Genomic DNA, 22,183 nt, shown 5'->3' on the forward strand with positions numbered 1-22,183 from the left:
GCTGTAAATCAGAGAGAATCGATGAGAAGCAGAGTTCGGGGCTTCCTCCCAACATGTAGCCCAAGTTGTGTCCTGTTGCTTTGCTCCACAAGTCCAGTGCCGTGGGCTCATGTTGGCCAGCTTTGACTCCCAACATGTGTGAGTATCCAGCTCCCCAACGGACGCCCTGCCGGAGGCGAGGAGAGGAGTATTGAGGTTATTGAGGCGTATCTGTTTCGGGCACTCCGTTAGCATGCTCTCGAGGAGATTTCCTGTCCTCACAATCCAGGGGCTTATGTAAAATGCTTTGAACAGGAAAGAGGGAAATACCTAAACCAGAACATCTTAAGACGGTGTGTGAACACACATTTATTTGATGGGATATAGATATAGAGAGAAATAGATAGATAGAGAAGGGGAGAGGGGAGTTCTCGCTGCTGACGTTCAGTCGGCCCGGCATTAAGCTCACAGAGATTAGCCAGCTCAGCGCAGCGCTGTGCGCAGGAGGGCGGGCGGGGCAGCACTGAGGAACGACCCACAGCGGGGGTTCAACGCCAGGGTGAGGGAGGCAGAGAGGGTGTGGAGGCTTAGGCCAGTGAGCCGGGTCACATACTGGGAGAGGAAAAACAAGGCGACGACGGCGGGGCATGTGGCTGAGTAACATGCATGTAGGGGGAAGGAGGGGAGGAGCTGGAGGAGGAGGAGGACATGAGGAAATGAGCGAGCAGAGCAAGAGGCTTGGTTCATTCATGCTGGTTGAATGCATTTTACAAGCTTGTATCTCATCCATCAGACAGGACCTACATCTATATTGCATGTTCCACTGGGACTCTTTATGCACGTTTGCAAATAAATACTGCATCACTGAGATGTGGCCGGAATCAGAATGTGCTCAAGCTTTCTCAGAGTCTGCACTTGATGGTTTCCATTAAACAATCACATGCACGAGGAGACAGAGGTTTGCCTTCGCCAGATGAACAGCCTTTATCAGACTTGTGCACTGCTGCCATTTGTTCTGGGTCACAAGTTGATTAATTATAGAGAGGAGCTATAGAGAGGAGCTAGAGAGAGGAGCTATAGAGAGGAGCTATAGAGAGGAGCTAGAGAGAGGAGCTATAGAGAGGAGCTATAGAGAGGAGCTATAGAGAGGAGCTAGAGAGAGGAGCTAGAGAGAGGAGCTACGCCTCAAATGCCCCCGCCGACCCACAAAAAAAGCAGAGCTTTGATGTGCAGATTTACAGCTCTTTGTTACTATCTTTAGCCCTGCTACTTTGTGTTTCCCCTCCTCTTGCTCCGCAATCTCACACAAGGCGATGCAATAATATCTGGCCTACCGCTCCCCCCCCCTGTAACAGGAGGACATGTTGACCCGCTCACTGCTGCCCGGGCCCTACTGGGACATAGTGTGCACAGATACCGGCTGAATCCCTGACATCACACTACATTAGCGTGAAACGGGTTACTGTTTAACGACTCTTCACACCTGTCTCGTGACTGTAATCCAAAAGGAAGTCATTGTTCCCTCTCGCCAACCGAATGTCAGGCTGTAATTCGTGGCTCCATTGTGCACTTCTCTCCACCAGTATTGTTTGTGAGAGCAACATGAGATGGGCCAGCCAGTGGCCATTTATCTTAATGAGAGCAGTTAACTCTGGGCTGAGCTTTGGCTGCCGGCTTCATATAAAAAAAACACACCACTGAGCCCGGGAACGTCCTCTTATTCTCCTGCCCGCTGACTTGATTTCGAGGAACACATCTCGCCCTCTAGTTGAAACCATAATTAGTTCGAAAGGAGATTAAATTATATGTAATTATTATGATAATATTTTCATTTATTCAAGATAACGGAGCGACTTCAGAGAACACAGTATTTGTCGGGAGAGAGCAATCTGCCTCACACAGTCAAAGCTATCAAGGCGTGAAATCAGGAATCCTGACGGCAACAAAATGTAATCTTTTTCATACAGAGGGGACAATAGAAGGAGCTGCATACTCTAAGTCTCCTTCCCCACTTTAATTAAAACAGCTCACTGAATCTCTCCTTCTCTCACCACCCAACCTCTCTCTCTCTCTCTCTCTACCCCTCTTAAGTATGGAGGGCCAATTTTATCTCGATGCAGAATCTAGTTATTTCCCGCGCACTGAACTTGTCTTAAGCCCTTGCCCAGAATCCTTGAATTGCTTTTCCTTGCAAATTGTCATCATTCTTCCTCTCCCTCCCTCTCATCCATACTGAAATGCGGTTGACATGAAAGAGATACTTTGTGATTTGATATGGCAGGTGGTAAACTACACGTCGACAATGGACGGCGATGGGCAGGAAGAGGAATTTGATGACTTATAGTTCACATGAAAAAATAATACTGAATAAAAAAATGAAATACTTCAATGATCTTGTGGCTGGTTACACTTTACATTCATCTGCTCTTTGTGAGAAAAACAACACACTTTGTTTTTATCGTGTGATTTGAAACGCTGTATGATGTTGGGAATACGTCTGAATTTGTATACAACCCTCCAGTGGCTTGTAACGCAGCATTTAAATGAATGCGGCCTTGTGACTTAGTAAAAGAGAGCGATATAGTAAAGGGTCGATTAGAAGGACATTCAGACGACATTCACAAATGACTTAATGGAAGAGAGGGTTAGCTGGCAAAAGAAGTTGGCATTTAGAAACTGGATTGAGGTAAGAATGTGCGTGTTTGATTTTCTCTCCCAGTCCAGTTAATGAATGCTGCAGTTACGCATTCTAAATACCTCATTATCTGCATACCGTCGTTTTTGTTTTGCATATATGTTTTTACATCTTACAATAGTCAGGCTACAGAGCGGACTTTTTTTTTAAGGTGTCTTGCTGCCTCAATGGCATTAAGGAGGATTCACAGCCCTGGTTTTCTCCTCATGTGTTGCAGTCACTCCGACTCACCTCCCTTTTCCTCTCCCCTCCCCCCTCTCCTCCCCCCTATAAGTCTAGCCCGAGGGCAGGTAGGGCATCTCATTGTGGTAGTTGTAGTCCGGGCAAACCTTCTGGACCAGGCGGTAGTCCGTACTGTAGAAGGAAATGTAGATACAGATGACCTTGAACGGCTTTGAGCAAATCCAGGACACGTGGCTCTGAATCTGCTCCTGGAAGCAGGTCTTGGACGGGTCGTAGTTGCACAGGGAGGTGCGCTTGCTGCGATCCACCTTCTCATAGTCCACACGGCAGTTGAAAATCTTTGAGTCCTTAGGGTAGACCACGCTCTGGCGCTCCAGGTCAAACTCCACCGCCTTGACAGGTGGCACCAGGCTGACGGAGATGTTTCCCTGGCCCGTGGAGTTGTGCCGGAAGTAGACGCTGAACGTGCCGTTACCGTGGTCCACGATCTTGCCGGTGATCAGCAGGTTGAGCCTCACCGTCTTGATGTTGGAATAGAAGTCTCCCCAGCCAAACATCTTCTTGAACTTGCCGGTCTTGACGATGGGCCGACGCTTGACCCTGGAGCTGGAGGCGTCGGGTTTGAGCAGGTCGCTCCCCAACATCTCCCAGAACTCCTGTTTCGAAAACTCCTGCTTGGAGAAAGGGACCGGGGAGCGGTAAGGCAGCTCCAGAGAGGTGGTGTTAGCAGCTCTGCTCTTACTGTGAAGCATCCAGCGGCTCAGGGGCGAGAGGTGAGCCTGCCCGCTCAGAAGGCCCACCACCGTCTTGGAGGAGTCGTCTGAGGAGCTCTTGGGGATGGAGGAGTCGTCTTCTTGACCCAAGGCCACCTAGAGAGAGGAGGTGGGGTATTGAAGAAGAGAATGGAGAGAGAAAGCAGGAGAAAAAACAATTAAAGGCTTAATCGATATTTCATTTACTGTTCACACCTCTAGTGGTAGTAACCGTGACATTCTATCAATGTTATAAATATAAATAAATGGTTGACATTTCTGAGGTTTTGCTATTATTACATTCTTTTGTTTACCCCGGGCATGAGAGAAAATGCTTCTTTATGTCTCGTTTTCACAGAGCCCATGTAATTCCTTAAGCTCCCTATAGTAATGGGATCATGTGCCTCCTTCAAACTACTCGAGGCCAGAGGGATCAAAGAGCAGATTCAAATAGAAAACCAAAACCAAAACTGAATTCACATAAAGAATGTTACTCCTGTGGTTGTAGGCAGTTTAATCAATATTTGTGAGGGTGGACAATTTTCTACAGAGCCTATAATCCTGTAAAACACTAAAGCTCTGTCATTACAAAATGCTTTCTAAGGGGTTTTCTCTGACAACAGAGGTTGATTTATGTTCTCATAAAATGTCTGGATGAACCAAAAGAAGCTACATTTAAGCAAAAACTATTTCTACATTTCCAAAACATCCTCCTTTTAATGTTTCATCTCATTTCAGTCACATAAGGCCACTTAAAAAACATCTGATTGGAGATAAATTGCTCGTGTATAAAATCTTAAAGAAGGAAACTCCGAGCAAAGAGCAGACGAAGCCGCGTTGCAAGCGTGTTGCTTCTTTCGCACCGCGGTGTGAGTCTGAGAACAGGGGAAATTATTAGCGCCTCGAAAGATTTGGTCGGAGGATCAAAGTGTTTGTGGAAGGGGAGGGGGGGGGAGGCGGGGACCAGATAATAAAGTGTTATGTCCAATTAAGATTTTTTTAATTAAAGAAAATAATCTCTATCGACACACACACAAAGCTGTCAGATGTTAACATCAACTGAGGAAAGGGGAGTGAGGGAGGTACGCTAGTGCTGCTGTGCTCAGCAGTAGGTTTGTGACGAGTGTGTGAACGTTAACGCAAAGTAATGGGTTATTATTTAACGCTATTGATCTATTAACAGGTAGCTTCTGTCTAAGGCGCCATAGCAGTCGGAGTCTTTCTGACTTCACGTCTCATAGGGTCCAGTGGACCTGGCTGTGTCTGAAGCTGGTCCTGCGTCACCCTTGACCCTGCTTCCTGTATCCTCTGTCCTAGACCTGGCCTCCTTCCCAATGGCCCTGCCTCCTTCTCTGTGCCTTCTGCCTCAAAGCCCGACCTTAATTGGTCTGGCCTCTTTTGTGATGCCTCCTGCCATGGCCCTGCTCATGCGCTCCGCCCCTCCTCTCTACCTCCTTCTGTTTCATGGATCATGGAGGTCTGGATCGTGGTCCATGCCTACTATTCATTATTCATACATTTCTGTCATACTCATTGAATGTGTTGTAACTCTGTAATGATTCATTCTGGTCACATGACATCTATTGGTTCTGTCCATCCTGGAGAGGGATCCTCCTCGGTTGCTCTCCTGAAGGTTTCTTCCTTTTTGGGGAGTTTTTCCTGCTCCGACATGAGGTCCTGGGACATGGATGTCGTATGAGTACAGATTGTAAAGCCCACCTGGGCAAATTTGGAATTTTAATTCTGGGCTATACAAAATAAACTGAATAGAAGTCAACAGAATTACTGTGTCCCTTGGACTTGGCAGTGGAGAACACACAGGCGCATAAACACGCACACGTCGCTTTCAATTTTTAGTTGTAAACGTGAACAATAAGTGATGCAAATGCGGGATAAGTTTGTGTTTGTGCGCTCTACCCATAGAGATTTTAAGATGATGCATAATGCATGCACTCCTATCTGTGCTCTGATCCACCGACTGGCTGCCAGGGCTTCCTTATACAGGCTTAGTCAGGATTATTAAGTCTGACTCATTTTTATTCCATTTTATGCAGGTTTTTCCATCCGGCTCAGATTTGTTCACTTGCGCTGCAGTCAGTCAGCGATATTGATTGTCTGTCTCTCTAAAAACACGTATTTCCTTTTATAACAACGTGTATTGCATTTCAACTGAATTTGCGAGGATTCCCGCTGATGTGATTGTGGTCTGGAGTTGAGAGGACCCCCTTCTTCCTCTAATCGGGCCCTCTTGTCGAAGTGTCCTTGAGCAAGACACTGAACCCTCAGCCCACTGCTCCTTAATAACTAAGGATGTGTCAAATGCAGAGAAGAATTTCCCAAATAAAAGGATCAATGAAGGATACAATATTATTATTATTACTCTAGTTACTCATCAGCTGCTTCGTGAAACTGCCGCTCATATCGTGCAGCCTCCCCAGGGGGGCCAATAACTGCCTTGACGAGGACTCCTTCCTCTTGAATCAGATAGTTCTCATTTCTTCTTTGAGAATTCCAAATTCATTAATTATGTACCCCAAAAAAACTGAAGATGTATTGATTTGAATCTTTTCAGACGTGTCTTTGTTGGGAGTGGGAGTTGAGGGCCGGGGATAACTTTGATGACGGATACACCGTTCCCCACAGCTCTTATTGAAGGGCTGGTTTGTGTTTGATTTCTCTTCACAGCACAGAGGCTCGCACTCTGCCGGCCTCCCCAGATAGCACTCCAAACAGGCCCTTTAGGGCTCATGATAAAACGTCACTCTTGATTTCTATAAAAACTGCCCCTTACTTTTAAGATCCTGATTATTCTGCCAAAACTGCCGCTTGTCTAGACTCTAGAGTCGAGAGTGACTCTCAGATGGCGCCAACACTCGTATCTGAGCAAAAACATATTGCAGAAAGCTTTACAGTCGCTGACATATTGAGCAAGGCAGGCCTCCCTCTCTTTTGCAGTCTTCATTAGAATGCCTGAGAGACCCAGCTGCAGTAGGGGATGCAGTGAGCATGGTGCTATTGTTGAACAGAAGATGTGTCTGGCACTGCTGGAGGTGTCGGATTCAGTGTGCAGCATCATTGTCAAGACACATTTCAGAATGAGCCTAATGTGGCTCTGAAAAAAAAGAACTAAAAATACAATTATTACTACATTGAGAGACCACATAATGTGTGGTGTGTCTTGGTTTTAATGCGTTTTAATGGAATTGTGTTTAATTTCTACAGGTAAATGTCAGGTTTTCAAACCCTGTGAAATCTAGTGGACAATCAATGCATCTCTGAGGTCACAGAGGTCACATGTTCTACTGTAGCACACCAGTTATTTTTCATCATTAAATATTATAACAATCACTAGTTTTACACCCCTCTCTGAAAAAAAGGCATACTGCCACAACTCTCTCGCCTCTCTGCATTTAACGGGGGAAGTATATGAGGTGTAAGATTTAACTATCAGCATGCTTCCCTGGTTGCACTTGTGCAATGCAAGCAAGATGAGATGGCGTCGGAAAAACCCAGTTCACTGCTGTTTTCACAACGTTCCAAGATGACTGCATTGCTTCACTATAGTGCAATATTCTCACATCTTAGCATGGACACCTCAACATTGTTTTGTTAACAGTTGAGCACTAGTGTATGGTGTGCTGTGGGTTTTCATACCGCCCACTTGTTTTCATATTTAAAATAAAGCACAAGAAGTTATCCTTTGACGATGCACCTCAAATAATCTATATTTTTCAGTCACCGGTATTGTTTTGAGTTTAAAAAATATAGTATTTCCAAAAACTGTGGCTCTAATGTCAGAGGTTCACTCTTCACTCTGCCATAATGAAATATGCACCGACTACATTGTGTAACATTGTAAAATGTTGCTTTCAAAGTCCAGAAAAAGTGACTTCTAGACTAAGTTTGTTTTGTTTCCGTGAAGCTTGGCAAGATGTATCCCAGCTTTAAGTACTGTAGGCAAAGTGTGGGCGATGGGCAACCGGGTCTTAGTGAGGGGGCGGAGGTTCGGGGTGATTTTGTCATTTGTCACGTGCGCTAAGTGAGTCAGTGAAACGGCTGGAGAGGATGGGAGGTGGCTGCAGGCTCGGTCGCTGTGGTAATTGTGACTCATTCAGCCTCAGCGAGCACAGTCCCCAGGCCTCTCTCCCAGCAGGGAGGTTGGAGGAAAGGAGCGAACCTCACAAGCCTGCCAGCTCCACAGGCGATGATCAGCCTGTTACTGTGACAGGTACAGCGCTTTAACCCCTTTCCCCCGGTGACAAAGGCACACCACGGCCATAACGCAGCAGAGAAATCTGGGAGACACTTAGTTGAAACTAGAACGGGCACTCGGTAGAGCGCATACCTTCGCATATCACAAGATTGGGCATTGAATTATGAACATTTTGGCATTAGTTGCATGCCAATTGGACAAAAATTTATCGTGCTATGGTAAAAAAAAGATGTTGACCTTTCCATGACCTTGACCTTTGACCCGATTGATCCCAAAATCTAATCAAATGGTCCCCGGATAATAACCAATCATCCCACCAAATTCCATGTGATTCAAGAAGATTTGACCTGTTCATGACCTTTGACCTTGACCTTTGACCCAATCGATCCCAAAATCTAATCAACTGGTCCCCGGATAATAAACAATCATCCCACCAAATTTCATGCGTTTCGGTTCAATACTTTGAGTTCTGCGAAAGATTTTGACCTGTTCATGACCTTTGACGCGATCGATCCCAAAATCTAATCAACTGGTCCCCGGATAATAAACAATCATCCCACAAAATTTCATGCGATTCGGTTCAATACTTTTTGAGTTTTGCGAATAACACGCATACAAATAAATAAATAAATAAATGGCGATCAAAACATAACCTTCCGGCATTTTCAATGCGAAGGTAACCAGGGCCATAACTCTCACTACAGAGGTCACGCCGACGTCACAGGTAGCGAGGTGCAGAGGAATCAGTGTAGATAAACAAAAAGGCGCTCTTTAATGAGGCAAACGTTTCCACACAAAAAACTAGAATGGGCACTCGGTAGAGCGCATACCTTCGCATATCACAAGATTGGGCATTGCATTATGAACATTTTGGCATTAGTTGCATGCCAATTGGATAAAAATTGACCGTGCTATGGTAAAAAGAAGATGTTGATCTTTCCATGACCTTGACCCGATTAATCCCAAAATCTAATCAAATGGTCCCCGGATAATAACCAAACATCCCACCAAATTTCATGCGATTCAAGAAGATTTTGACCTTTTCATGACCTTGACCTCGATCAATCCCAAAATCTAATCAAATGGTCCCCGGATAATACCCAATCATCCCACCAAATTTCATGCGATTCGGTTTAATACTTTTTGAGTGAGGCGAATAACACGCATACAAATAAATACGCGGCGATCAAAACATAACCTTCCGCATTTTCAATGCGAAGGTAACAACAAAGTCCAAAAAGGGGCAGGCAGAGAATCGGGGTTCAGGGCAGGCAGGGTCGAAGCAGGCAGGATCAGGTAACCGCATGAAACACAGGACGACGGAAAAAAGACCACAATCCAACAACAGACAAGGGAAAGAGTGGCACAATATATAGGAGGGAAAACAGGTGTACGACATGAGACGGTAACGAGACGAGAGTGGCTGAGGACAGGTGCAGGGAATGAAACGATCAAGGAGACAGGAGAGGCTGAGGGCAGGTGAAGGAGATGAAACGATCAAGGAAACAGAGAAGACACAGTAGACACCGAGGAGACGGAGTAGAACGAGTAGACACAGAACAGACACAGAACAGACCCTTACAACAGAAGCAGCGGCGTGTCAACCAGACGCTGTTGTTCCAAGAGTAGACTCCCACTCCAGTTTGATCATCCAGACTGAGCTGGTGGAGTTCCTGGAGTTGAACGAGGTTTGCAGACATCCCACCGACAGCTGCTCACTTTTGAGGACGTGGAGGCTGGAGCTAAAATTGTTGTTGATTAGTCAATCAAAAACTATTTTGAATGACTGTGATTCAAGTCATTATTTCTGGCAATTATTTCTGTCCCTGTTTTTTAAAATCGTAAATCAAATTTATTTGGGTTTCAGATTGTTGGTTGGACAAAACAAGCAATTTTAAGACATCACCTTGGAATTAAAAAATAGAAATTAAATATAATAAATTACTTAAAGCATCATTTAACGGTACTTATTTTTTTAACAAAAATCGATTCAAATATCATGTTAATTGTTTAAATTGTTAATTTGGTCGGTCAAAGTGATGAGAATCATCATCTTATTCTGCATTTTCCCACAGATTGATATATTATTGAGGGTGGTTTGTTTTGGCCCCAAAAAGCATTAAACAAGTTAATAACTGTTGAACATAGCGCAGCATTAAGCAAACAAAGAGCCAGATATTAACCCCACAAGTTGGTAGAGACCAAACTAGAGCTAAAAAGAGAATGAATATTGGATTTACATCAGATAGCCAGAAACACAAGTCCAGATTAATGCCAATAGACAAAAAAAGTTCAGAGTATTGTAGTAATGGAATAATGGCTCAAATATTTATTTCACCAATTTACATTAATTTAAATTTGCAGTCTTTACAATGTTCTCCCCAAGTTATTGCAGATAGGCCTATATACCAAGAGAATAAACAGTAGATGAACATTAACATCAGCTCTGATGGGGACAGATGTTGCTGGTTTTTCATACTGGTATTTCTATTTGTATTGTCTTTATTATCACTTTCCTGTTATATATGTATCACAATAAGCACTGATTAGGTAAATATTTGGTATAAAGATGTTTCAAAATGTAGATTAAATATAATTTAGTATGTGACCATATTTAAATGTTTAGGTCTGCATGGAACACATTATATGTAAAACAATTCATCATCTCCTTCAGATCTTAAAAGTCTTGAACATCAACACATGCTTAATACGCTGTGTACTGTATGTATGTATTTCGCGTGCTGTTTGAAATTTATTTTTATTTATTTTATAATCTGGATTAAAGTAAATGAACCGATTAATACAGATGGATCTTCCTCTGGAGACACCCAGCAGGGCTGGAAGCCGGTGCTTGTCATGGGGATCTGACAAGTTCAATAAGAACTCCATTTTCCTTTCGCTGTTGAGTTGAACATTTTCTTCATCTCTAATATGACATCACTTTTTAATTAAAGACCCGAGCAGCTCAGATTTCTTAAGTGTTCGGCAATGCTTTATTCTTTTTTTCTCTCTGTCGTCTCTCCTGTTTCTACATCCAATATGCTCACTTCAGGAGACTTCTCTGTTACATGATTAAAGTCTGAAATGGCTGTGCCCTTATAACTAATTATTCTTCTGGCTAGTGTAGATACAGAGGTAAAAAGGTAATTACACAAGAAACAAGCCATTTGACTCTTAATGAATAATTTACTCCGGCTTCTTGGGGGTCACTGGAACTTAGATCTGCAGTCGGAGGACAAACTCACGACACTAATACTTTTTATTCTAAACTCTTGTCCCGATCTTTTCTTTCATCCTCCACCTGCTTTCCCAGCTCATTGTGGACATGTTCAGTTGTGAGGTCCCAGTGGAGCTGTGCTCATTTTGTATGCTGAGAGAGAAGCTGGAGTCTGAATTGACTATCAAGCATTTTACATTGCAGGATATTGACAAGCTGGCGGTGCAAGGAGGGAGCCGAGGGTACTCTTCCTCCTCAGGTTCTCCACAATTTGGCTCCAGGGATCAGGAAGCAGAGCTGATTATTAAAGCGCTGCTCCAGCATTCACGCCTGTCTAGTAAAAGCTGGAAGGATGTTGCTGTTGTCTAATAGACGTTCAGGTATGAGAAGCTTCATTTGAATGCCTTCTTATCATTGCTCCAGTCCTTCTGCTGGATTTTGACACCTGGAGCTTAAAAAGCATGAATATTTGAGGAGTTATTTGTTTCAATCCCCAACAAAAAAAGCTAGAAATGTGTAACTATGTGAACAGGCTATCACTGGAAAGATTTAAATATGGATGTGGTTGACAGATGTGTATATGGTGAACCCAAAGCATCTCTTAATCAGGTTGACGCTCCGCTCAGCTTTACAGGATGCAACATACAGGAATACGATATGCCACGCGGCTCACAGTGACGCGCCAAACTAACACAGCAAACTGCTTCTTTGGCTGAAGTCAAACTTTTTGTGTGTGTTTAGCAGCAGTCTCTAACGGATAACACTAAATGTGAGCATGGAAGTGTAATCTGATCCCAAGTGCTTACTTGTGAAACATTTGACACGCATACTGACAATAGGTGTGAACTGTAGTCCTTCTCAGCTGCATTCGGCTGTCACCAGATGAAACGACGTTGTTCGAGCGCTTCAAACAACGTGTTAAGTGACAGACATATTTATAATTTGTTCACGGAATGTTGTGTTTTGTTGTTATCCGGCTACTGAAGGGAGGAATACTTGGGGATGGATGGTTAGACCTACAAAGAATGTGATCTTAATTTAGGATAGGAATATATAAGCATTTTTTGCTTCTACCAATACTTTTTCAGTCTTTCTGTTTTGTATATTATAGAGAATTATATTGTATTGTATTTGATTGAGTGAATATAAATACACAACACAACAACAACAACAACTTTGACAACGTGTGGTGATCCTGTGTATTCTTCCAAGAGTCAATGGTGGTTAACATTAACCACGTATCCAAACCTACAAAAAATAATGCACCCTAATTCATAGATATACCACTAAATTATACGTTAGATTAATAAACTCAGTTTGCTCTTAAAGTCAGGGGAGCTTTCCAAATGAAGAGAAAACACTGCAGCTCCTCACAGCATGACTGCTCAAACTGGAAAAATAAAGGTTCAGATAATTGCTGTGCTATATTCCATGGGAAATGACTGAACTCTTCAACAAATAAATACATGTTCCTATTATCCATTTATCATAATTAAAATCATTTTTCAAGCTCGGCCAAATCTCTTTGGCTGTGCGCTGCTTTAATTGGAAGCCTCCCCAAAAGACCCCCAGCGGGCCTTGTCTGGACACGTGCACCACCCTGACCCTGAAAAGCACTGAACCGTCACCGGGCCGCACGCCGGTGAACTGCACACCACGTGTTCATTCACGCAGAACAGACTGTTTACAGATTGTAAGAGAATATATGTATATTTGGGCTCTTGCTCCTAGCGGCTCTGGTCACGCCGTGATGAGGTCAGCGTGAACCTCAGAGCCTGCGGCATCAGAAAAAGCCGGAGTTGCCTCTCGTGTTAAACTGGACTGACAGCCTGATGTTCCCCCTTCAAATGAACCCACGTCCCCTGGTCCCACATGGCCGTTCTAATATTGTTTGGATGCCGACTTGAAAAGATGAAAATGTCGTTCTATATTGACAAATTCCACAACATTTTCACAACGCAGTAAAAGCACTTTTATTGTCAGTTCTGGCAGAAGCTCTCCGAAATTAAAACTACTGTTATGGATTTTCCCACCCTTCGTTATTCCTTTGCGTGAAAGTCAAGCGCATCTTCATCTGGATCCCGTGGGAGTTATAGCCACTCATTCTGCCTCAGGCGATGAGTCACTTCTCTTTAAGCTGTGTGCTGTAATCTACCCTCCGCTATCCGAATCTGCAGGCAGACCTACAAATAGTCTTCCAGGATCTGCTCTCTCCCTCCCCTGCAGACTACCAGAGAGCAATGCCACAGTAAATTGTGCTGGTTTTGAGCAGACAACGTATTCTCTCTCCGGACAGCCCGGCGCTTTACTTTGAAGGGCTGTCAGTGTGTCAGCGAGCATACTTCCTCTCTGTCCGTCTCTCTCAGCCTCTCGCTGTCAGTCTAGGTCTGGGAGCCTGAGGGGGAGGACAGGCGTTCCCCTGCCGGCTCCCTTGGCGGGCGGTCCGGAGGGGAAGCACCTCTGGAGTCGCTCGTGCTGTGGTTGTGCATAACTCAAGCTTGTTTTACGCCACAGGCAGGAGGAGGCCACAAGGTTTTCCATGATATCATTCTGACGCTTCTTCGTGTTTTATGTCGCCGTTCATTCCAAAGTAAACCAACCAGATCTTTCCACAATTTCCCTCAGCCAATCGTATCGTTGCTGTCAAATGTCATTATTTTCTTCTCTACTGCTGTCAGTGGTCATGTCAGTATGAACCGATACGAGCCTCCTCCCACATCACACCCCTCGTCCTGCCCCATATCCCATCATCAGATATCCATCCAAATCCCTTCATCACACCACTAGCGTCTCGACTGGACTGCGTCCCGTTGGGGTCTATTCGTCTTATCATGGAGACTGTAATGAATTATTGTCCACTCGAAATAATCTCTCTGCTGAGGGAAATTCTTTCATAAATGCAGATCCACAATGAAAGGGTACAAGCAGTTGGCATTCATAAATGTCACGGCCAAAGCTTTGAAATGATAATGTGAACAATCTTCAGTTTGAGAATTCGGAAAACAGAACTGGTACAATGCGGCTGTAATCAAAAACTATTTCTAAAATCTATATTTCTAAATAACTGATGACTGTTGTCTCGATTAATTCGGTAATTAAATTGTATCTCTAACATTTGCCGTATTATTTTTGTTTGTCTTGTCCGATTAACAGTCCAAAATCTGAAGATTCACATTTTACTGTTGTGTAAAAAAGACATTTTGAGAAGCTGGAGGCTGTGAATGTTTGACTTTTATTATTTAAATGAGTGAAAGGGTTAATCAAAATGTTTGCTGAAATATTTTATGTTGACCGACTATAAATGGGCCCCATTAAAAGTAGGATGGGAGCCAGAGCCTTCAGTTATCAAGCTCCACTTTTATGGAACCAGCTTCCACCTTCAATCCTGGAGGCAGACACAGTCGCCTCATTTAAGAGTAGACTGAAGACGTTCCTCTTCAATAGAGCTTATAGTTCGGGCTGAATCAGGTTCACCTGGTCCAGCCCCTAGAGATGCTGCTGTAGGCTTATAGGCTGCTGGGAGACGTTTTAGGATGCACTGAGCACCTCTCTCCTCCTCTCTCTCTACTTATGGATGAATTTTCATCTCTCCATTGCACATTATTAACTCTGCTTCCTCCCCGGAGTCTTTGTGACTTCACGTCTCGTAGGGTCCATTGGACCTGGCTGGGTCTGATGCCATGGCCCTGCTGATGTGCCCCGCCCACTCCTCCTCTCTACCTCCATCTGCCTGATGGATCATGGAGGTCTGGATCATGGTCCATGACTACTACCAACTATTCATACACTCTGTCATATTCATTGTATGGGTTGTAACTCTGAAATGATTCCTTCTGGTCACATGACAGGGATCCTCCTCTGTTGCTCTCCTGAAGGTTTCTTGCCTTTTTTTCCTGTGAAAGGTTTTTTTCTATTTCTGGGGAATTTTTCCTGATCCGATGTGAGGTTCTGGGCCAGTGATGTCGTATGTGTACAGATTGTAAAGCCCTCTGAGGCTAATTTGTAATTTGTGATATTTGGCTATACAAAATAAAATGAACTGAATTATGGTTACTGTATCATACATTAGATACTATAATACATATCATGTAAATGATCAAGCTTTTGCAGTTGTGTATGGTGTGTGCTCCCCCAGGCTGTATTTCAATCAGTATAACAATAGCTGAGCAAATGATTGTGCTACTCGTGATGAAGATGACGTCATAACCCTCTCATATGAACCCATCGTGGGGGAAAGAAAGGACCAACACACTCTTCCTTATGATATTAATATGTCAATTATGAATGAGTTTTGTGTTTCATGTGTCCGTGTGGAATGTGAGGTAGAGAGGAGGGGCATGCAGATTACAACAGTGATGGCGGAGAGGAAGAATCGAGACGGCGAGAAAGCCCCCCCCCCCCCCAAAAAAGAATAATAATGTACTCCACTGCTGCTGCCGCGGTCTCACATTTGTGTCTCCATGCAATATCAGGAAGAGAGTTTTCCCTATTTGTTTTCTCAGGATGAAGGTGATTGTTCTACAGCTGAGATGTATCTGAGTGGGCGTGGTCAGCCACCCTGCCAGGAGGACAGGTACCCTCAGACACATGAACCTAAAGCTTTGCAGAGCGGCCGCTAATTTGTAATCTTCCACACAAATACTCCGGTGTGCACAGTGTGTGTCTGGGCATGGTGGCGCCGTGTGGTCTGGTGGGGTCGCCAGACAAACTACTGGCACTTCTGCTTCGATTGTGCCTTTTGTCGTCTCCGTTGTTGAACTGCTCAGTTGCGACGACAATGCCCTCTTGGTCATGAAAGGGATTTGGACTCTGGGAGGCTTTCAGTGGAAGAAAATGTTTTGGGATTTATTTGACGTGTGAAATGAGTGCGGGTCTCCTTGCTGACGGCAATGTCAAATAGAGGGTGATGGTAAAAGTGGAGAACAGCACTGGAGAACCAGACACGTGTCATGTTTTCTTTATATTTTTTGAACTTCCTACTTTCCTAGAAACCTTGGAATATATACAAATCTCTTCATTGAAATTCAATCTGCAAAATAAAAACGCCATTCTGTTCAGAAACTGGGCTATCGGGCCCGATGGTCATCGTCTGCATGTGCTCTGGAAGCAATCAGAGGGAGCATAAAGCCGTCCCGTCTCTCACGGCCACAGAGAGGCTACCTGTGTGAGAGAGAGCAGCTGTGAGCTCGACATGAGGACGTCTGAAGAGCCGAGCGCCCGAGTCCCCAGCGGCCTCTGTCTCCGGATGAAGGTTAGAGCACATGCAAGGGTAGAACTCTTTCATTAGTCAGCTTGTTTGATGGCGAGCACGTGAAATAAGCGCAAACATTCACGGGTCCCGAGTGAAAGTATAAATACGTATGAAACATATGACCTATTTGAAATAACCAGGCGAGTTGATTTAGAATGAATACTTTTAGTGGTGTGATTTTGCGGAGGAGAGGGGTTCTGCTGTTCACTGGGGCAGTCGGGTTCAACGGGTTCTGTTGCTCTTCATTCTTCTATTAGTTGTGATTTAGACTGTTGACCTCATCTCTCTCCGATCTCAGCAGCTGGCGTGTGGATTCAGATCTTGTGCCGTGAGCGGATTAGCCATACTGCTGCAGTTGTAATTATATGTGGATTAAGCGCATTTTCTTGGATGCTTTTGTGCAGAGGGAAGGAATAATCTGTGACGACTGTCAATGAGGTGTATTAACCTCTGAGGCAGACGTTTAAACTTGTTCCTTTTTTAGCTCTTTATGCATGCCTCCTCTCACGTCCCTCATCACCGTGTCGTCTACTGGCTCAGTTTCCAATGTGTCAAAGTCTCTCCTGGCATTCCTCAGTTCACCTGCTGCTGCATCTGTTCATTCATACATTTTCCTTAAAAAACTGTCAAAGTTGACAGAATAATCAGCAACTTGTTCCGATAATTGATTAATCAGTGAGGTGATTTTTCAAGCAAAAATGTAACATTTGATATTCCAGCTTCTGAAATGTGATGCTTGCCGATGAACACCTTTCATTATTTTTTGACACGTTATACAGCAAACGATGAGCCATAAATAATTACATTATAACGTGGATTAATTGTCAATGAAAATAATCGTTAATTGCAGCTATATCTAACATCTTGGCTCTGCTTAACAAATAATTGAAAGGACACTAGATTCAAACTATCCTCCTGAATATTCCACGGATTATTATTATTATTATCCCCAAATATGCATAACAGCCACTTAGTTCGCTAAAACAAATCCAGTCAGCTTGCCGAGCATCACAGAAGAAAAATAACTCTAACCGCTGCCAAAAATAAACATAATTTCTCAGGCAGTCAATTATACAATTGAGATGGTTAATATTATTCACAACCCTCTATTCAAATAAAGAGAATAATTAACATTTGAGACACATCATTCATCACATACACAACAACCGGAGTGGCACCTTGTGTTAATAGTCCTCTATATTAGTAGTCATTTAGTAAAGGCCGCTCGAGACCCAAACCCTTTCTGGGAATTGCGTAGCTATTACAACAGAATATCATCCAAATCGAATTTTAATGCATAGTAGGCTTATACGATTATTAATCACAAAGCTGTTGCAGAATAAAAAGTTACTTAATTTATTAATTGCTCCATAATTTATCAATGTCACGGGGCTAATGAATTACCCAAGATCTCCTGCTGAGGGATGTCATGTACGTTTTTCATAGATACATGGTCTGGAGAGGGAGGAAAATACCCAATTATATTATCATTATCATTAGGCGCAGACCTTTTGGGTTACAATAGGCTGGCCCTGCAGCTCCCAGAACCAAGACAACACAAGAGCCAGTGTTAAGCCTATTATCCCACACTCTCGTATCTAGTTATACAATGGCTGCAAAGGCACTCATCCCGCATATTATATGTCAGCGTGTGGTCTCTTCTCTCTCAGATTTGTTGAAACAGCTGCCTCTAGACTCAATAAATCTGTGTGTTTAGTCTTTTACAAGCCTCGTCTGTCAGACCTCAGATCACCAAAAGGCCCATTTCTTCGCTGTGAGCATGCATACTTTAAAATAAAAAACACAAGGTCATCCTTCCAGGGATGCTAACACAAACGGGTGCATCAAACAAGAAACCTCACTTGAATATTTCCACTGCACCGACATTTCTTTTTGGGTTCTTTTTGGGGGGCGGGGGAGTTTGCTCATTTCCTGGGTCCTGTGATACTCAGCCCAGGGGTTTCCAGAGCAGAAGTGTTCTCAAGTGTTCTCGTGTGAATCAAGAGCTGATTTCTCATTAAAGGCTGTTTTTTTTTTATAAATCTGTGTACATGAAAGGAGGAGTGGGTGATCCAAATTTGATAGTATGGTTATGTAATGTTGGAGATATTCATTAAGTCTGCCGAACAGCTCAGATGTTTCCACATCTGGTATTATAGGTCAGTGGAGGTCCTTAGGGAAGGTAACACAGTTTATTTAGGTTAGGTTTTTAGTATTACCTCATTTATTAATAGTTAGCACAATAGAGAACAGAGGTTGTGAAGATCATTTTCATTCACTTCAAAGTCCACAGAAAATCCTGTATGTAATCATATCAGAATAAAGACTTAACTAAGAAGAGCTGCTTGCCTGGTCTTTGTGAAGTATACTTACTCTATCCTCACTGGATTTTAGATATGAGTAAGTATTACCAGATGTGCATCACTCTGCAACCTTATGATGATATTTAAATTGCATGGAGGCTACACACAAATCTCCTGAAAAATATGTGTTCATTATTTTAAGCCAGATATGGAAAACCACTTTTTTCACTTGACATATACATTTTGTTCGCAGTTTCTTTGGCTCACACAAGTTGTGATAAAGTACAATGAATTCACACCTCACACTGGTGAAAGCTTTAACGCGAGTCTGCTCGTGTCACCTCTTGTCTTATTGCCTTAGCAACAAACGGGAAGGTCACACCTAGCTCCTTGCAGTTTAATTGATTTAGACACAAGTTCACTTTTCGTGTAGTTATTTAGGTCGGAATGTGTGACTTCCGTGTGCAGTTACATACCTCCACCCGAACGTGTCGACTGAATGTTGGGTTGACAGACTCATGATGTGGCGATAAATCACGCACACTGGAGATGGACACCGGCGGCACGGTGCGCTAAGCACGCTGCCAGCACGAGCATCCGCCGCGCACCCGCCGTAGTACTTGAGCCGAGCAGGGTCACCGGGAATTGTATTTACTTCGTCATTATAAGTTAGTGACCAAATAGCACAGTGTGGTCACTAAGGCGAGAATATGAGCACTTCGGACGATAGTTGGGCTATCTCTACAAGAAACACAGATGACCTGCACGTCTGGTGAAGTATCATTTCGACCAGCATCATCTCAGCTGTCAATTACCGCTTCCACATGTTTTTTTCAGCTGCATTTGTATCTACTTATATTATCTAGTTTGTAAGTTTATGGCGCAAACGATGGTGCAGACACCTTGCCGTTCCTCGTGACGCAGGTAGTAGGCTTCGAGGTGTTACTTGGTTAACAAAAGGTAAATCGGAGGAAGACTCGTAAAGACTACAGCGGGACTTTCCACCTCCTTTACTTACCAAACAAGCGGTTCCGTTGAGGAGGAGCAGGATGAAGCCGCGGTTGGGACGCATCATTCCGGCGCGTAAAACCCACCGCTCACCCCTCCCGGGTAATATACAAAAATTAAAAAAGAAACTCCCTCACACGGGCTTTTCCTCCTTCAGGTAGAGGTCCTTCCTCCGGCACCGGATCGCTCTCGGCTGACGCACGGTCCCATGTCCACGGTAGAGCTGAATTGCAGTTTCCACAAACCTAAAACACCGCTGGAAACCACTTGGAGTCTTTCTGTTTGTCTTTCTTTTTTCTTTTTTTTTTTCTTTTTTTTTACAAATCCCGGGTTTGAGTCAAATTAGTTGTGGTAAGAGAAATCCATGAATGTGCGATAGGCTGTTATCCTCCATGCAAACCAACACAGTTATCCCAGCTCAGAGTGAAACGGGTTGACTGGGAAGTGAGGAGATGGTTTCTGGTCACTGGTTCCAGTGGAGATCCAGGAGTGATGGAGCTGCAGCCTCCTGCAGGAACTCAGCGATGCTGAGACTGGCACGCGCGAACACACGTTTTAACAGTTTCTTTTCTCTCTCTCTCTCTCTCTCTCTCTCTCTCTCTCTCTCTCCCCTTGTGTGCCTCTCTCCTCTTTTCTCGCCACAAAATCTTTTCTCTCACTTTCCCCCCTCCCTTATCTCCATCTCTCCACCTCCTCAGCATCTCCCTCATTCTCTCTTTCAGACACTTTCTCGGATCCCGTCCACTCAATTAATTGTGCTTACAATCAAGTAAAACAACTATTGTAATCAATAACCAGAAGCTACATGACACTACACATCTGTTCCACTTGTATGAGTGCTTTTGCCTCGATTTTCCAATCCCTAACCAATATATCTGACACTACTTTTTAAGCCTGTCTCACTAATCCTCTGGCAACATCGTTGGCATTAAGCATAATTATTGATTGTTATGGAAAGAATGGGTGCGTTCTGCTTGTCACAACAACACATACCTCCTGTCATATGGTACCTGAGGAAGTTAAAGCTGCAGCTATACAAGAATGTGTCACAAAGCCTGAGCCTCACTCATGCTTTGTTCCAATCAGAGGGTTTGTCCTCCCCTCACTCAGGTCGGCCTGTGATCCGGAGCCCGGCTGGAGAGTATCAACGTTCTCCGAGCACCGATGAACCAGTGACCGTCACCTCGGTGTGGTGTGATTGATAAAGACTTTCCCCAATAGCACACAGTTCATTAGAAGCAGGTTAAAGGATAGTGAAATTCAAGATCTCACTACGTAGGTCCCCAGGCTCCCTACAGCTCCATGTCTGCCTAATTAGCCTCATAGATGAGTTTATCTCGCTCTCTCCGTCTCGCTGAGTCTTTTCATTTGCTCTTCGTCCTCTTCAATCCGGCAACCACCACAGAAGAAGACCGGGGCTGTATCTGTCCGTCACCACGTCAGACCCTTTTCTATCAGTGTTATTTGTTGGGATCAGCCCATCTTAAACCCTTTTGATCTGCTGTTTTTTCTGCACCTGCTAATAAAGCATGGGGTGTTATCGTCTCTCACTTTTGTAAAAGGGTTAATTGGGGTTAATTGGCTCTGTGGGGCCTAACACTGAGGGACATGACCCCCTGGAGGGGCAAGGTCAGGGCTGAGGGGGTCACCAGGCCCTGTCAGTCCAGTGTGACCAAGACATCAAAGATGTTGGCTGCAGGGAAGTCTTCAAGACGGCGGCTCTCTCCATCCCATCTGACTGTGTGCACACATAGAGAAGCACCGCTCATTACGATGCAGGAGACGCTGATGAAAGATGGGAATGAGCTCATCGGCTAAGGAGGTTGCTTGATCTCTCTTCTTTTTTTATGAGATTATTTCAGAAGCTAAACGTGTCTCTGTATAATGCGAGCCAGCCTCTTCAGTTGCCCAGGGTATCAGGGAGCTCTCTGGGAGAGGAAACAGCAAACCTATAAAGGGAGATCCGCTCCCCGGCCTACGATCTGAAGAAACAGCAACTACAATAAAACGCCTTTTAAAACGGAGCATGTTCATTCATACACACACACACTTTCACTCCTGCACATAATTATAGGGCCATAACTCAATCTATGTACTCTGTTGGGAGGAGCCAGACAAGCGGCTGCTATTTTTTACTCGCTTGGAAAAAAAAACCCTGTGTGCTAAGATACCCATCATTTGACTCCTAGGATCGACTTATCTTCTAATGTCTCTTTACAGAAGGCTCATCAGCATGACAAATAGCAATGCATGTTTGTGTATTCTCTTTTTGTTCCGCCTCCCTGCCAAACTACCAACAATTGTGCTCAATCATTGCATTGCTCAACACGTAATCCTATTTCACAGTGTAATTCAGTTTGAATGGGGAGCTGCAGGCAACAGACAGGCCGGCGGGGTGTCAGAGAGCTGGACTGCAGAGCTCATAGACGAGTGTTGGCTGCCCTCTAGTGGTTGATGTCGGTTCTGCAGCCCCGGAATGCACCGCTTCAGAAGTGGTGGTAATGGGGGATGGAGGCTCTTTAAAGGGTCAGTTTCACCCAAAGTAAAATACTCCCTGTGGTATTTATGCATGCAGATAGTTT

General features: G+C 44.1%; 1 protein-coding gene across 1 annotated transcript; it reads right to left on the bottom strand.

Annotated features, from left to right (window-relative positions):
- Positions 1–2,949: 2,949 nt before the first annotated feature.
- Positions 2,950–19,684, bottom strand: LOC130189039 (neurexophilin-1). Its single transcript, XM_056407656.1, has 2 exons — positions 19,612–19,684; positions 2,950–3,726 (listed from the first exon to the last, which is right to left on the bottom strand). Exons 1-2 carry the CDS (start codon positions 19,666–19,668, stop codon positions 2,950–2,952), a joined length of 834 nt encoding a protein of 277 aa, XP_056263631.1. The 5' UTR covers positions 19,669–19,684.
- Between the last annotated feature and the right edge of the window lie 2,499 nt (positions 19,685–22,183).

The sequence above is a fragment of the Pseudoliparis swirei genome, chromosome 23, assembly GCF_029220125.1.
Source record: "Pseudoliparis swirei isolate HS2019 ecotype Mariana Trench chromosome 23, NWPU_hadal_v1, whole genome shotgun sequence".
NCBI classification, from domain to species: Eukaryota; Metazoa; Chordata; class Actinopteri; order Perciformes; family Liparidae; genus Pseudoliparis; species Pseudoliparis swirei.